The sequence below is a fragment of the Plectropomus leopardus genome, chromosome 10, assembly GCF_026936395.1.
Source record: "Plectropomus leopardus strain MGB_pleo_1.0 chromosome 10, ASM2693639v1, whole genome shotgun sequence".
Classification (NCBI taxonomy): domain Eukaryota; kingdom Metazoa; phylum Chordata; class Actinopteri; order Perciformes; family Serranidae; genus Plectropomus; species Plectropomus leopardus.
The window spans coordinates 30,325,180-30,342,056 of NC_142185.1; the positions used below are offsets into that span (position 1 = coordinate 30,325,180).

The 16,877-nt window shown below is 38.2% G+C and overlaps 1 protein-coding gene across 1 annotated transcript in view; it reads right to left on the reverse strand.

Moving 5' to 3' along the window:
- Window positions 1-16,877, reverse strand: part of cntnap5a (contactin associated protein family member 5a) — a 135,239-nt gene that overhangs the window by 59,171 nt on the left and 59,191 nt on the right. Inside the window, exons 8-10 of the mRNA XM_042494432.2 lie at window positions 12,003-12,270; window positions 2,807-2,950; window positions 1,635-1,794 (exon numbers count right to left, since the gene is read on the reverse strand). Coding sequence (XP_042350366.1) covers window positions 1,635-1,794; window positions 2,807-2,950; window positions 12,003-12,270 — 572 coding nt within the window. The remainder of the gene's footprint in view (window positions 1-1,634; window positions 1,795-2,806; window positions 2,951-12,002; window positions 12,271-16,877) is intronic.

Below are 16,877 nucleotides of genomic sequence, written 5' to 3' on the forward strand. Positions count from 1 at the left end.
AATTGTCAGTCACTTTCCTCAGCTCTGCAGAGCTTTTTATCCTCAACGGTTTGGTTGTGCGACATGTGTACTGTTGTGGTTCAGGATCACTGTCCTCATCAGCCTTGTTTACAGCAGCAGCAAAAAGAAAAAACTCTGATAAACCCACTTTATGCTACCTGCACAGCACCTAATCAAAGACAACCAGTCATCATCTAGCTGGTGAAGAAAATAAATATCCAGTATTATCCTCAGGAGTTGGCGGAGACCAAACCAGAGCTGAAAAAAATTTGTGAATACTGGCCTTAATGATGATGTTACGACCGCTTGATGTGTAAAAAGGCTGCTGTTTGGGTTGCCATTGTTGCAATACCTACTGTTTGAGATGATAATTTAGTTTGTAGTGCTACCGCCTCAAAAATGCCCCTACAACTGTCAATTAAAGCTGGGGTAGGCAGTTTTATTTGAGTCATTGGGTAAAAACTCCCATTATAAACTCTGAGTTTATTGTAATTCAAGTGGATTGAGAGAGAACTAGATTTCCACATCTCCACTTGGCTCTGTTTTTCGGCTTTAGAAAACTTTGGCCAGTCACAGGTCATTTTAAAGAGTTAAGGGTGAAATACTACCCCTCATTCGGTTAGACTGGGTGGCTGGAAATGAAAAAAAAGCACCCTTAAATAGACTAACATGTTGGCCATATCAGCTGTATTTGACATTATATGTGACTACTGTGTATCTCAACTTATTTTGGAGTTCTTCTGCCACCCCCTAGTTGTCAAAAAAGTGATCAGTGTAGCTGTAAGGATTTTCTTTATCAGAAGAACATTTGTAATGTGATAATAAGAGTTCGCCAATAGCCATTATATATTTATAAAAGCTCTATTAAATCCCAATTGCCTCACCGCTTTTGCGCTCCTCCATCAATATATTATGTTTTCGACAAAAAAAGGAACCCTTCTATGGAACTACTGAAGAGGTATGCATCTCTGCTTGGGAAAAGAAAACATCTCATTCCATCATGTCATTTCCTGCAGAGCATCTCTTCACCTACTGATACAGCAGACTGCCAGCACTGTTGTGTTTGCATATCTTCTGACAGCGAACAATCTGGACTAGAAAGCAGGTACCTCAACAAAAGAGAGATTCTCCTCGGGGCAAACACAAGGGAAAAACTGCAGCTTGCATGTTTGTATCGCTCTTATACATGCTCCAAGCCACATGCAGACTTTCATGGAGCTCGTAGGTCTGCCAATCCCCTTCACAGGGCCCACAGCTGTGCGGAGTAATGAGGGATAGGGATAGGGAAGGATGCCACACAGGACAGCAGGGAGCAGCTTGTTAGCATAGCCCTCTGCCAGAGAAGGTGTTGCCGAGTTTCTCTTGCAATTTAATTGGATGATCCTGTCAGCGTGTTTGTCTCTGTAGGACAAGATGTCAGTGACTTTCAGTCAGCTCTGCAGACAACACACTGCTATCTGCAAATTAACAATGCGGGCATGAATAAGTCTCTGCTGCCAACTTGGATAATGTTTTACAGATTTTTATGTTTGACACATTTCGGCTGCTGAATGTCAACGTTTTCTGTATGATCTCTGTGAGAACTTTCGTCCCATTAAATCAAAGTGTAATGTAAGAAATCCGAGCTACTTTACCTGTCTCTTATGTTGCAGGTGTCAAACTGAAGCTCATTATAATTTCCCAGCAATCCTTGCTGTATGAGATTGAGATTCATTGGTTGGCTGTTGATGAATATGAGCCGCAAACACCCCTGGAAGGCCGGAGACAGGTACTGACAGTCCACGGCGGGACAGCCTGGATGGAAGTGACACATGTTGCAACCTTTATCTGAACAAGTACTATGAATCCTTCAGGAAATTTTCTTTAACAATGTTTGTTAAAGTGGAAACAGACAACTTTTCACCTTTTTTCTCAAAGTGTTTCTAAGTTATATAATAATTGGCACTACCAACAACCAAGCAGCAACCTGTGGGGATGAAAAATGAAGCCAACACTTAAGTGCCAAAAACGTCAGTTCATTTAATGGCCACTTTTGAATCCAAAACAGCGTAAATCCCCATATACCCAACTTTACAGCAGAGTTAAACATTTTAACAGCCTGGCACAAGAAACAGTTTTGGTCTTATTAACTCATTTCAATATCCATGATGTACTGGGGATGAATTTTTATACAACTCACCTGTTTAAATGTTATAATAAGGCTTAAAGTTATGCATAATTAACAGTGTGGTCACTTTGGTCTGTTGACAGGTCCCTACCACAAGGATAAAGCTGGTTAGGTAACATTGCCATAGCATAACCACATAAGCCCTCGCTGAGGCAAATACAGCGGTCTCAGAGCTTCATGGCTACCTTACCGACTTTAGGCGTTTCTACCTCCTGTCTGACATTGAACCCAGCGGCTCCACAAAGCTTCGTTATTGGCATCAGAGCTTCCGGACACATTGCGGCACTTCCACCTCTTTTCAAAACCCAGAGTACTCGCCCAGATACAGACATATTATGGTCAGTACCCATAAAAGTACCAAGTTTCAGTAGCCAACCCTAGACAATGACGTCCCAGCAGCAACTGGTATATAAGCACAGTAAAAACCGAGGGGGCGGGATCACCAGTTGCATCCTTACCACAACACACACGGAGAAGCTTCAACTACAACACACACAGCATTCTTCACTCGGGATGCCATCACTTACGCATTTTTACACAGCATATAGTTGTTTGTTGCTGTTTGTTGCAAAACTGTTGTCTATTTCCACTTTAAAGAGACAGAAAACTAGACATTGTTACACGTGAAAATCCACTAACCTCCGAAGTAAAAGTTGCCTTTTGGTTCCGGTTGTTCCCACAGTTCAATGGTGGAGGACGGCTCGCTATCCACAGTCAAAGTGATCTGTAGATTCCTCGTGTTGAGGCTCACCGAATGCCACAGACCATCGTTGACTCTGTGGCCTAAAGAAGAACATTTCACATTAAGTCTTGCTGAAATGGCAGTTTAATGGTCTGTAGCACAGAGAGAGATATAGTGTCCATTTTCCCGCAGACATGGAGGCTTTGAAGAATTTCAACCATTCTGAGTGTGATATAGTCGTAACGGTTGTGTGGCGTTTTCTCAGCAGCCACCGGTACCTGTGTTATCAGAACAGCACGCAACAACGGCCACAGGAGGACATGACGGTTTATCATTAATTCCACCAGTGTTTGGGATTAGTTCAAGATACACTTTTAATTTTGTTATAGCTGCCGTCAAATCCCCACAACCGTCGCCTCACAACTCAGTTTCTTCACACAGTTGTTTTCACTTCACTGACACACGAGACAGCCACAGAGCGTCAAGCCTCCTCAATCCCTCTGAGCCTCAAAACAAAACTCTCTCCCTCCTCCACTTGTCAACAAAATTCTTACTGCATATTTTATCAGTTAGATGAAGTTAATGTGTAAATGAGGAGGAAGAACGTCAGCTTTCTTTGTGTTTGTTAATTAACATCAACAAATACTGTAGGGGCTTTAACTGCTGTGGTGTAAACTCTACTGTACTGATTTCAGAAGAAATTATTGTAATTTTTACTTTCTTGCAATTTTTTAACATAGTAAACTATAGTTATTAATAACTTCACAGATTAAGATAATTAAAAAAAACTTGATGCATTGTTATACGGGAAAAGAAATGACACAACACCTACAATAATCACCTAATATAATATAAAACAAAACTGTCAGGAGCAATGTTGCTTTTTGAATACTTTTGATACTTTTAATCGCCAAGTTTTCAAAATTAAGGAAATGTGTTTTGGTGTATTGTTGCATCAACATAATTTGAAAATAAAAAGTATATGCAAGTATTTCAAAAATCAAGAAACATAAATGCAAAATAGAGGAAAATTATAATGATAAAAAATATATTTATATTTAATTCTAACAGCTTGCTCTTTTGTTAACAGCTCTTACATGTACTTTTACTTTTCATTTCTTAAGTGATGAATATAAAATTACTGTTGATACCTAAGAGCAGTAAATATCAGACACTTTAAAACTTTTACTCAAGTAATATTTTAACAGGCGACTTTAATCTCTACCAAAGTCATTTTCATTTAAGTTGTCTGCACTTTTACTCAAGTATGGCTTGCAGATACTTCATTCATCACTGTTTATATTATACTGTATGTAATAAAATGGAATTAGGGACTTTTACTTGTAGCATTTTTATTAAAACTGCACCAAATGTCTTTTTGTTTTATTTTTTACATTGGATGATACTATTTAGGTTTTTCAAATGAGGTTTTGAATGTCTGACGTCATGACATCATCAGCCTAGAAAAGAAAATCCTCAAACAAAGACCTCGTTTAGAATAAAGTGATTCATCAGATTAAATGTGTTAATTAATGTATAAATACTCTATCACTGCATCCATCCTTTTTCAATACATTTTGACTTCTGCGCTTTACAATCCTCTGAAGTTAATAGAAATGTTTAGATCGCATGCCTCTGAAACAGTCCTACACAGCCATCCCAAAATCTAATATGATTAGTATAATACTAACTATATTAGTGTAGCATGATCTTTATCTGCAACTGTGCAGAAATACAAAGTTTAAAGAGAATTAAAAAAAGAAAGTAAAACTTTAAAACTTGCACAGCCCAAACAGTTCCTCTGATGGTGCGTCATACCGTTTGTGTATTTTACAGATGAAGTTGAAGCTAAAAAACATGGGTGCACAATTTTACCTACAAGGAGTCAGAAGCACTAACTGTGTCAGTGGAGGACATCAATCAAATTCAAAATAAATTATTAACTATTTTAATTAATCTTTATTGATTATTAATCAATTGTCTTAATATATATGGCAGGATTACACATTAATACACGTTTTGGGAAATTTAAAGCGTCATCATACGGTTTGAGCAGCATTTTAATTATTATACCTCAGTGTCCATATTGTTCTCCATCTTCATTATTGCCAGAGAAATATAACTGCTGCTGATACTTTAACTTAGGACCCCAAACTTGAGAAATCTTTGAGCCAGGATGGTTCTGTAATAGCTACATTCATATCCAAAGATAAAGATGGCCAAATACCAAAAATCCTAAAATGTCATCCTAAACTGGAGTAAGACAAGATTTCAGACCAAGGAAATTTGTGTAATGAGGCTCCTGATGTACTTTTTAAAGCAAATCTCAAACCAAATCACTCTTAACGACTAACTTTCTGCATATAATCACCCTGCAGCTCATTAGGCGAATTTCCGTCCTAGTTTGTGAAAAAGGTACAAAACTGTCTCAAGTATTCTCATGATAAATTATGCTCTTTCATCCAATTATTTTCCTTTGAGTGCCATAGTTCCCTTTCTGTTAAAATAGCCCAAACTTGATCTTTGCTAATTAAACAACTGACTGTTTGCTTAACGTAATGTTTAAATTACTGGGAGTAAAAATCAAGATGAAAACCAGTGCAAAAAAAAAGTAGGAAAATGACTTTTCATTAGCCTTAGTTTTACCTTGCAAAATTTGAATTTTATTACATCAGTCCTTTATTATTTCTTTATTTTTACATGTAAAGAAGTTGAGTATGATTCATATCACGATGGAGCCTTTTGTTAGACACTGAAGCCCAGTGTTGAGTTTTTGAACACTGAAACAAATAGCTCCAAATCATGTGTATTATACCCATTTTATTCCAAGATTAATGTGTATGCAGGTTTTTAACCAAAGAAAAACATGCTAAATATAGGCAATAGACAGATAGCTGTGTACACACCTCTACAACAGACAAGTATGACTTTTTTTTTTCTGCCGTCACATTTGATGTCCAGTCAGGCTGGAAAACAGGTTAGGAAACAGTATATAGAATAAAGGAGAAACACATTACAGATCAAATAATTACTTGGGAAATTGTTGAAATTGGTGAAAAAGAGAGACCTGGAGGCTAGGGAGAGCGGATTATGCTGTTTTAACTTGGAATCTTCCAGTATTACTATTTTTGTGTGACAAATGTTGCTATGATGCAGTTTAGAGTTTAGAGTCTGGGGTTTGGATATGTAGTGTTTAACTACACTCATAGAAATAAGTTACTACTCAACCTATCCAGTGTGCTAAAGCCAAAAAAGATGAGTGATTAGCCGACTCAGCTGGATCCACAAACCATTTTCTCTGAATTAACAGTGACAGCTCATCTCTCAGAGCAGACACCACGCAATGAATGGGAATGACTGAGCCACGCCTCCGTCCTGAGACGAAATTAGCATCCAGATTGAGCCGAGCTGCAGTTTGGGAGCTCACAGCGGACAAGGCGGTCATGCAGATTGCACGCTGGTTATTTTGGTTTGTCTAAAATCAGATCCCAGGCTCTTGGGAAAACTTGAGAATTTCACTCACTATCCAATGATGCCTGTCGCTTCCACAAAACCTTTTACCCAGAAGACTGTGAGTGCCATGGGCGTTTCTTTTTTTTCTTCACTCCATTGACTGTTTCATGGAATGAGCAGTGTAGCCGCGAGGGACTGCTGGCGAGTATCAGTGGGGGTCCCCCCCCCCTCCCCGTTTCAGCTCATATATATCTCATGATCTCCTTGCTGTCCTGCTGCTGGCCAAGCTTGAAGAGCCAAAGGACTTTCTAGAACACATATCTGACGTTTTTTCTTTGTATCGCATCAGTAACCTGCGTGACTGTTGCTCAAGAAAAATAAAATATTTGCTTATTCGTCTCCTGCCTGAGACTACATCTCTGAGCCCCACTGCTGCCTCCAGGAAATACACAGTTTCATGTGACAGCTTCATGTCATTACTTCACCGAGCTGCAGTGGCAGCTGCCTCAAGTCCTTGACAGCCACAACTGGCAGTAGATGCAGAGTGAGGTGAATGAAACAAACGCTCATCTTGGATGTTGTTTCCCACTTGTGCATCTCCAGGTTTGACTGTTTGCTTGTGTGAAAATTAAGACTTTACTGTCGGAGCAGATCATTTCTGGGCTGAACAGAGGAAGGACACCGATCGATATTCTTTCCACATTAACGCTCTTGTGCATTTAGCTCAAGCACAAGACTTTCTCAAACAGGACCAATTGCATTTCTCCTTAAGCTATTCCATTGTCTGCTTGTCAAACTGAAAGAGTAACAGTGTTTTTTTTTTTTTTTTTAAGATGTAATGTTTCCAACAAAAAGCGAAAAGAAAAGCTGGTTGAATTTAGAAAAATTTTCATCATGCGAAACAACTTTCGCAAGCCCTGCAGCTCAGATTAAGGATTGTACAGAGACACCTTTGCTGCGAAACATTTGACATTGCTATTGGGTACGTGATTCTGTTGCGCCTTTGGAGGAGAGCGGTGAGAAAGGTGAGAATAGTTCATAATCCATTAACTTGATTTACCTTTAATTAAAATGCTCAGTTTGAGCTTTCCTCCTTCCTGGAAGGTAACAGAGGTTTTAAAACAGACAATCTACAAACAGAAATGCAAATTTTGCAGCTGAGAAAGACACTGCTGCATGCTACCGGGGATGGATTACCGAACAGGCTCAGTGGACCAAAGTGTCAGGGGCCTCCCTGGCCTTCATCTGCAAAACATCACTCAAATTACAGTAACGTGTACCAACCAGCAGGACTCAAATGACTACAAAGACACACAAACAGACTTCAAAAAGACACAAATGACTAAATGATGAAAGAGATGCAAAGAAGGTGCAGAGACATAAAATGACTACAAAGAGTCACAAAACCACTAAGAAAGAGACCAAACGGTTAAAAAGAGACACAAAACAACCAAAAAAAGACACAAAATTATCACAAAGAGAAACAAAACAACCCAAAACACCCCAAAATTATTTCTAATGAGGAGACATAAAATAACAACAACAACAAGCAAAAATGATTATAAAGACACACATATCAACTACACGGAGACAGAAAACAAATAATAAACACAAAAATAACAGAGACATGAAACCAAAATAGGGCACAAAATAACAAAAAAAGAGGATTTAAAATATTCACATCGAGACAAAAATTAACCAGAAAAGACATAAAAATACCTCAAAGAGAGCCAATATAACCAAAAAAGGCAAATCTGCCACAAAGTGACACAACACCACAGCAAAGACACACAGACACAAAAAAAGTGCAAAATAAAAACAAAGTGTCCAAAAGAGAAACAGATTGCCTAAAAGCCACTCAAAATAACAACAACAAAAGCATTAAAACCACCACAAACTCTCGTGTCTTGCTCCAATGTATCAAAGTGGTGGGGCCTTTTGAATGTCTTTGCCCAGGTGCCCATTGTATCATAATCTGCTTATTCATGCTACAAAGACTCCAAATGGTAGCAACAGGTAAGTCTTTAAACTTAAAACAGCCGTGGCCCTGCACAGCACGCGCATGTTTACTGACCCGGCCGATCTTTACACACCACAGGAACAATGCAGATTAAGCAGCAGTGAGTCCAGCCCTCTCTGCTTGGTTACGATTCAGCACATCCATCATAGAGGAGATTTCAAGCTGCTCCAAGTATCATGCACCCTTTTAGTGTTACTTTGGGATCCTAATGAAATTAAGGAATGTACCCCCCACGTCTGTGTTTAATGCAGCACATTCACACAGGATAAATCTGCGTTTTAATCACATTTGCGGACCAGATCCGAGGGATTATCCCTCCGTACGTCTAAAATGTTGCCGGCCTCTGAGCTGAGTAGCTATCTGAGCCCCCCTGAATTTGTAACCAAGATGCTATCAGAGCTCGTGCTCAATAATAATTTCAGTGGTGACCTCCAAAAATCCACCCAAGGAATCCTAATGAAAATAAGTGGGTAAATAAATAGACACCCCAAATGACTGAGAAGTCAATCCTATCAAGGTAATGTCGGACTGCCTCTTCACTCGGCTTAATTAATCTGCAGTAAAACTTTAACTTACACTTTGTTATTACAAACAACGAGTCGACTCCAGGTCAAACTGCTCATGTGCTGCAGCTCAGAGGCTGCCGGTCCCTCGTGCAGACAGGTAATTAAATACAGCTTGAGGTAAATTATATAAAAGGGAATATTGTCCCTTAGCTGCGGTTGTCTTCACCATCTATATTTCCCTGCAGCCCACCATCTGCTGAAAGTCTGGCTTCCCCAAACAATCACAGCTATCTGTGTTATATTTACTAAGCAATCCCGTACAGAGGATTGAACGATTTTTCCCCTTTAAAGTAATTCCAAGAAAATATTTTTTTTTTGGTTTATTGAGGACAAAGGTGTTAAAGTAAGTCGGATGAAATTACTTGAGCGAGCCAACACATGCAGTCTCCGCATCGTGGATTAAGATGGCACCGCCTTTCTGTGTACTTTGTCTCAGTCGAGCGAAGCACACAAACAGGCAGCCAGGTGGAGTCCATATTAGAAACAGGTCATTTTTGGGTCAGTATGTGAACGTATGGACTCAAGTTCTACTGTAAGTAAGATGAAAAAATGAAAAAAGTGCTATCATGTGTAACCCTTTGAAACCAAGGCAAACTGGTTTAATTTCTTTCTAAAACATGGGAATGAAGGCAGTAAGCAACTTGGTAAGAAATGCCCCACAAATTTCAAGAAATTAGTAAAAGGTGACAAAAAAATCAGCATTTAGAAAAAGGAGAAAATAAAAAAATACAAATAATGTCCTTAAAACTATATTAATAACTGTTTTAAATTATATATTTGAAATATAGAAAAAATGTTGATAAAATATAGTAAATATAGTTCATTTCAGTTTTCAGCACTGTTTGGGAGCATTTTCTTGTTAATATGTTTAACGTTTCTTTTTCTTTTTGTGCTTATTTTTGGGTAATTTTATTGTCATTTTTAACAATTTCTTGTTCTGTTAAGTCGCTCATTGCCTCTTCCCTATGTTTTTGGCAGGAAATCAAACATATTTGCAGGTTTAATAGGGTTAAAGTCAAATTTAAGGTTATAAATCTTCAGTTTAGGATTGAGATTACATTACACCTCATGTATCTGAGCTGTGGTGCCTTTGCCATATTTCTGCTCTTTTTTTTCTCACAAGGTTTTTTAATTAATGCAGAAAACAAAGTCGGCAGTTCACTCAAAGGGGCCCTGTGGAGTTTTCTTGTAAACAAACAAAAGATATGTTTACATTTAGTGTTACTAAAACGTATAGGCCTGTGTATCCTTGGGCTCTACGGAATGAGCATATTTCATTCATCAATAAACATTTAAAAAGTGCAGTTTTAAAGGGACAATTCACCCAAAATGTCTGCCTTCTCTCCTATTTAACAAAACTGGGTGACACGTGGCTTGTGGTGCTCAAAGTGAAAAAAAAAAGTAAACTTGAAAAACTCAACAGCAATGTCTCTTTCCAGAAGAAAATCCACAGAGCTTGTTTAGATAGCAGTGGATTCAGGCTTCCTACTGCGCGGTCATGTGTTTGCAGAGTGCAGTTTGGTGAAAGAAAATAGTTCCTACGTGAAACTGCTCACAATAAAGTCTGTGCATTATCTTGAGTAACAGGATATGATAACCAAAAAGAGACATTGCTGCTGACTTTTTCAAATGTTATTTTTTCTTCTGCTCTGAGCACCACAAGCCGAGTGTCATGTAGTTCCATTATATTGGAGAGAGGCAAGACATCTCTACAGCTGATAACTCCAACACAAAATACACGACAGGTAAGAGGAAGAATATGTACATTGGATTCTGGGGTGAACAATCCCTTTAAGTGCTTCAAATCCAGCATCGATTTTCTATTCATGCTTACTGGCCTCCTGTCGTCTTGTTCTCTGCCTTTGCTGATGCCTTACGGCGTATCTTGACGTGTTACAGTCAGCTGCAGAGGAGTCAGGGTTGAAATGGGGAGCTCCAAAATATTGTAATTTTAGGTACAACTGTTTACTGTATAAATCCATATTTTCTTTTATATTTAGGTTCCTAAAATAAATAACAGGCTTATAGTAAAACACAATAGGGCTCGGATGATATACTTATTCATGATTGAATACTATCATGATACTTTGGTGCAGATTCCTTATGGCTTTGAAACTTTTCACTGGAAGGACGACAGGCAGAAGCTCAGGCGATGGCCCTTCAGTTGCAGATGTAGCAACTGGAATAAAACTTAGTGACGAGCTCACGGGAGACTGGGTCTAATTTGTGCGACAGCAACTACCAAAAGTTTGCTGATCTGGTGAAGAAATTACACTGGGCTGGATGAATCTGAGTTGCTATTCCAGCAGCTGAAGGACCGCGTCCTCGCAAGAAAAATCAAAATTGATGAAACTAAAGTGTTTCGATTTTTTCCCCACATCTACTTTTCAATGTGCATGTATTTCGGATCATTTATGTGTAACAAACAAAATGCTGTCTGTTCCTGCAATGGCTTCCATGGGTGGGGGTGCATTTTAATGCACATTATGTGCGTGGGCATGTTCATAATTATCATGGGTTGCAACCAAAGTCTAGTCTGTAAAAAATGAATGCAAACTATTTTCTGTCGCTGGGATTTTTACTGTTTCTCAGTGGAGAGCTATCAATTAAAAGAAATGGTAATACTTTTCCAGGTTCTGTGTTTTCACTGGCTAAATATTCTCTGTATGAACTGAAATATAGTGATAGTATATTTTTGCAGGCAGGCGCATTTATGTATGTGCTCAAGGTCGGCTCCACAAGGAAGATTTAAATCAGAAAGCGTACGTGTCTCATCGCACAACATAAAGTGCATTTTAATATTTTAAATGTAAATTTTCAAAGATATATCTGTTTAATGCTTTTTATGTAAATTAATTGCTTGTGGGATTTAAAAGTGAACTGATCTGAGGAGATTATAAAATCCACTTAATCATAATCATTTATTCATGATAGAGCTTCTTTTTTTAACCACACACAAAAGGTAGAAACGCTGTTCGAATTCAGATAAATTGTAGATTTAAATCAGAGCAGTTAGAATTTTTTTTTTTTTTTTTGAGAGTGTATGAAATCAGGGACGGTCCTCACAAACACAGTTATCAGTGTGTTTTTTGTGTGTGTGGCCTTTTGACTCACCAACAGAGACCTCTGATTTCGGCCGTCCCGAGCCGTGGAGGGTCAGTTGCAGCCGGCTGTTGCGGATCTGCAGCTCCAGTCTGCGGGGCTCCGGGCTCAGCTGCACAGAGAGCAGCAGCCCGTCCGGGTTCCACGTCCTGAACTGGAAGCGGACAGAGAAACCCCCCGTGGCAGACACTGCTGACGGGAGAGACAGGAAGCTGCTGCTGGAGCTCAGGAAAGTGCAGGCCACCAGCTGGGGCTGCGAACATGAGAAGGTCACGTTGCCCTGAAGGATGACAAAACCCAAGGACACAGATTTACACGTATGTTCAGCTACATGTCAGGACAAGCCGGTCTCTTGGGAGGTTCATTGTGACAAGTCTGGAAATAAATGTCATGCTGATTTGCAAGAAAAAAAGGGAACAGATGGTTAAAGAATCATGAGCAAAATCCCAATAATAATAATTAAAAGTGACCTTTCACCAGTTTAACTGAATTATTATGAAAATACAAATTCATAATGACGATATAAAAGGCTGACACATTTTGTAGTGGATGGTAAAACATCACACAGAAGAATAAAGGGATAGTTTGACATTTTAAAGATATGCCTATTTGTTTCTCACTGAGAGTTAAAAGAGAAGATCTTTCTCTCGCTCTCATTTCTGTCTATTTAGAGTTATTGAGACAGTTAGCTTAGCTAGCACAAATATTGGAAACAGTTACTTAAATAATGTCAAATGAAGCCTATGAAGGCATAACAATAATTGTTTTGCACATCCCTGAAAATTTCATAAAGACTATTTTTCCCTGTGATATGTGGTTCAGAGGTTTTTTAAACTCCAAAAAAGCCAAAATGTGAAAAAGGCTAGATCTGAGATTAATCCACAACATTTATTTGCTTCAAACCAATATGGCAGGAGAGCCAAGATAAAAAAAAAACCCATTTACGTTTACATTTCAGTTTAATTCCGTGCAGTGCCGAGTTTGTGTTAGGTACATTCAAACACAGACTGGTCGTGTCTGCTAAGGTCAGAGTCCTATTAGTCCCGGCGCCTGCAGGGCACCACACAGCAATCACAGCTCTTTGACTCTCAATGTGATTCCCTCCCATCAACCTCAGGGAGATAGTCCCATTGAAATTCCATTACAGCTCCCATCATGACAGCCTCACTGCTTCTGTTGTCAGTAAAGGCCTTTTAACGCAGCAATCAGACTTTAAAGGCAGAGGGTGTCTCAGATGAGATGTGGCATGTGGATCTTCGGCTGACCTGTCTGATTTGTGAGGGAGGACGACTCTTCAAATGAATCCATTCACACACACTTGGACTTAATGATATGGTAGTTAGGATCACAATGGATGTCATAATTGTTTTTTAACGTTATTCTCGCCCTCCAGTTTCTGACCAGAATGCCGTAAATTTGAGTAATCAAATATCGTTAAAAATCAGCTGAGAGAAAAATGTCAAATCTTTCAGAAGGAAATTGCCCATTCGACATTTTATATTTGACAGAAATATTGAAGAACCCACTGGATGGACTGTCAAGTCATTTTGTACCTATGTATATTCATAGTCCCCAGATGATGTATCCTACTGACTTTGGTGATCCTCTGACTTTTTACCTAGTGCCTCCATGAGGTTTACATTTTTGGCTCTTGGTAAAGATTCACTATTAGATGAATTGCCATAACATTTTGTACTGACACTCATGGCCCCCAGATGATGTATAAGTCTAAATTCTTGCTTGTGTTGTACGTCGCTTTTGATAAAAGCGTCTGCTAAATTAAATTGTAGAATTGTAGAATAATGAATTTGGTGATCATCTGACTGTTTCTCTCATGTTACCATAAAGGTTGATATTTGTGGCTCTTAAAAAAGATTTACAACTATTGGATGGACTGCCAGGACATTTTGTACATTCATGGTCCCCAGATGATGAATCATATTTTTGGTGACCTTCTCACTTTTTCTATATGAGCACCATGAGATTGACATTTGTGTCTTTCAGTAAAGTTTCACAACAGCTATTAAATGAATAGGCAGCACATCTGGTGCACACATTTATGTTGCCCTAAATATGAATTGGAATCATTTTGATAATTGTGACTTTCTTTGGCGCCATCATCAGGTCAAAAATATAAGTTGTTCAATACTTTGGTATTAACCCTCCAGGATTTAAGATGCATTTTCTGGGATTGTTGCAGCCTAGAAAGTCAGAGATCACAGGAGCTTTGTGGAAAAATTGCGATGTATGTTACAATGTTTTTATTTATTTTTTTCTGTGATTACATAACAGGAACTTATAAAAAAGTGAAACTGAGATTTTTTTAATGGTGTAATTCATTAAAAATCGAAGGCAACTTGTTCCAGTGAGACTGGACTGCACTGTTCTGAGTCTGTGATCTATACTAACCTAACGTTACCACTAACGACAATAAACAATTTTCACCACACAATTATTTCAAGAGTTCACAACAACAATATTTGTATGATATCCATGAAAACTTTGAAAATGTTTTCTGTCAAAGAGAGACCTGGTAGGCATAACTGCACAAAATGTTTGGTGAAAAGGCAACCAGATAATGTTTGGGCAGAGAGACAAATTGACAAACAAAGTTATTAACATGATAGCAATATTTCATTTAAAAATACTAGTTATTATCAATAGTGGTATATTGTGACACGTCTACCTCTAACCATGCATATTAATCTAACTCACCTTGATTCTTTCATCATGTGCAACAGATAAGGTTGCAACAGTCATGGTGATTTGTTCTGACTGCTGTCTAAGCATTTCAGCCGGCAGCAGAAAAGTGTTTGTCGATTGATCTTGTTTGTGTTAGACCTCAATGTTGCACATAGTGCAAAACAGATCAGTCATTGAACATCATTGAATTGACTTGCACAGTCTTGAGCAGCAATTTTTGTTGGTAAATCTGAGATGTTTGTGTCACGGATGCCTGCATCTTTGCAACCAGAAACAAGGAATAGACTTTGGCGACATTATGTTGGGTACTGCTATGCTGGTGAAACTCACGGGAAGCTACGATGATTGGTCACATTGCAGCATCACAACATCTTTGTTGTTTGCTTTTGTATTTAAATGTTTTGGTATTTTAAGCCTATTTAGCACTTTCTTCAACTGGAGTTGTTTTTAAATGTGCTTTACAATTAAACTGTAACTTGACAACACTTTCCAGGGGCAAAATACCAGCTAAATTATTGACATTCCTATAGAGCTCAGGTGTAGATTATGGTTAGTGCTAATGAGCATTTAGCAGAAACCTCTGAGGCTGCTTGTGCTACAGTCTGCGAATCACATCCACGTCATATCTGGCTCCAAAAACCAACATGGTTACAGTTGAAATGCCAAACTCAAGGCTTCAAAATGTCAACAAACAAACTGGTGACGTCCCGGTGGCTGCATCCAATATTTATAGTCTATGATTAGCATGAGAAAAAGTTATAGCTATATGTCTCTTTTCATTTATATACTGTTATACTTTGTTATTCAATCCTAAATGTTTTTATATCTCATATATAAATAACTCCTGAAGAAAATTAACCGCTTACCTCTGTCCCACAGAGGACATATATACAAGTACAATCAGCCCACGCTTATTTGTGTCATACAGCCATCAAAGGTTAATCTGTGGTTGTCATTCTCAGCTGTCAACACTTGGGTATGGATATTTATGGATATTTATGGCTCTTTCGTTCATATACTGTTAAACTTTGCAATTTCATTCTAAATGTGTTTACGGTAGTCTGACCTCTCGAGGTAATCGAACAAGAACTAAAAACTGCCTGTAATGCAGGGGACATATATGAATGTACATTCAGCGCACATTTATTTGTGTTCGACAGCTGTCATAGGGCACTCTCTGCTCGTCACTCTTGGCAGATTCTCTTAGCTCTATACACTCCACTGCAAAACCACAGAAAAGAACTAAATTGGAATATATGTAATTCAGTGTAATATATGCAATATATATGAGCCCGCACATGTGCACTCTCTCTTTCTCTCTCTTTCAATATCATTAAATCAGTTTCTGTCCCCAGTAGAGACTCTTTCTGTGTAAGATGGCTTTCAAATGGAAAAGTGGTTTCTCACATCTCAGAGCTTTTAAATGCAGTAATTGTGTTCACGAAAAGAGAAGCACAAGGACTCTGCCGAGCTGCAGGACAGACTCACCCTGGATCTACAGGGGAAGCTGGAGATTTTTCCTGACCTGCTACAAAGATCGTTTGTCTTTGTCAGCAAGAGAGACGACCAATAGGTCAATACATCGACCAATATTAGCATTTCACAGGTGTATTGGCGTCAGTAAAAGAAATTGTTACACAGAAATGCAAAAGATGTGTCTGAGGTCATTTAGAAACAATTATTACAAATATTGGATGTTTTACTCCATTATGTTTATCTGACAGATAGATGTCTGTATTTTTAATTTGTTTAATGTCTGGCTCAGTGCATTAATTGGTGTTTTCAATTCTAAATTCCTTCCTAATATTTATTTATTTTATTAAATGAAAATATAATTGAGGGTGGCACCTTGTACTTTATAGGCCCTATGTGATTGTTGTCCAACAATACTATTGGTATATGTATTTGTTTGTCAGATTGTCCTTTAGTTTTATTATTTTTTTCTTTGAGATCTCTTTAAGATTGCCAAAGTTTACATTAGCTCTTATTTGATTTTCATTTTTTTTCAGTTTGATCTTTTTTTTTTATTATTGTTTGATTTTTTATAATTTAAGATTTAACTTCCTTTTCTGCTATTCTATATGTGAGTCCGTCACAATATATGTTTAAATGTATTTAGTTATTTTCACTGTCATATCTTTCAAGTTTGTTTTTTTCATGTGGGTACTGCAAACACGTCATATG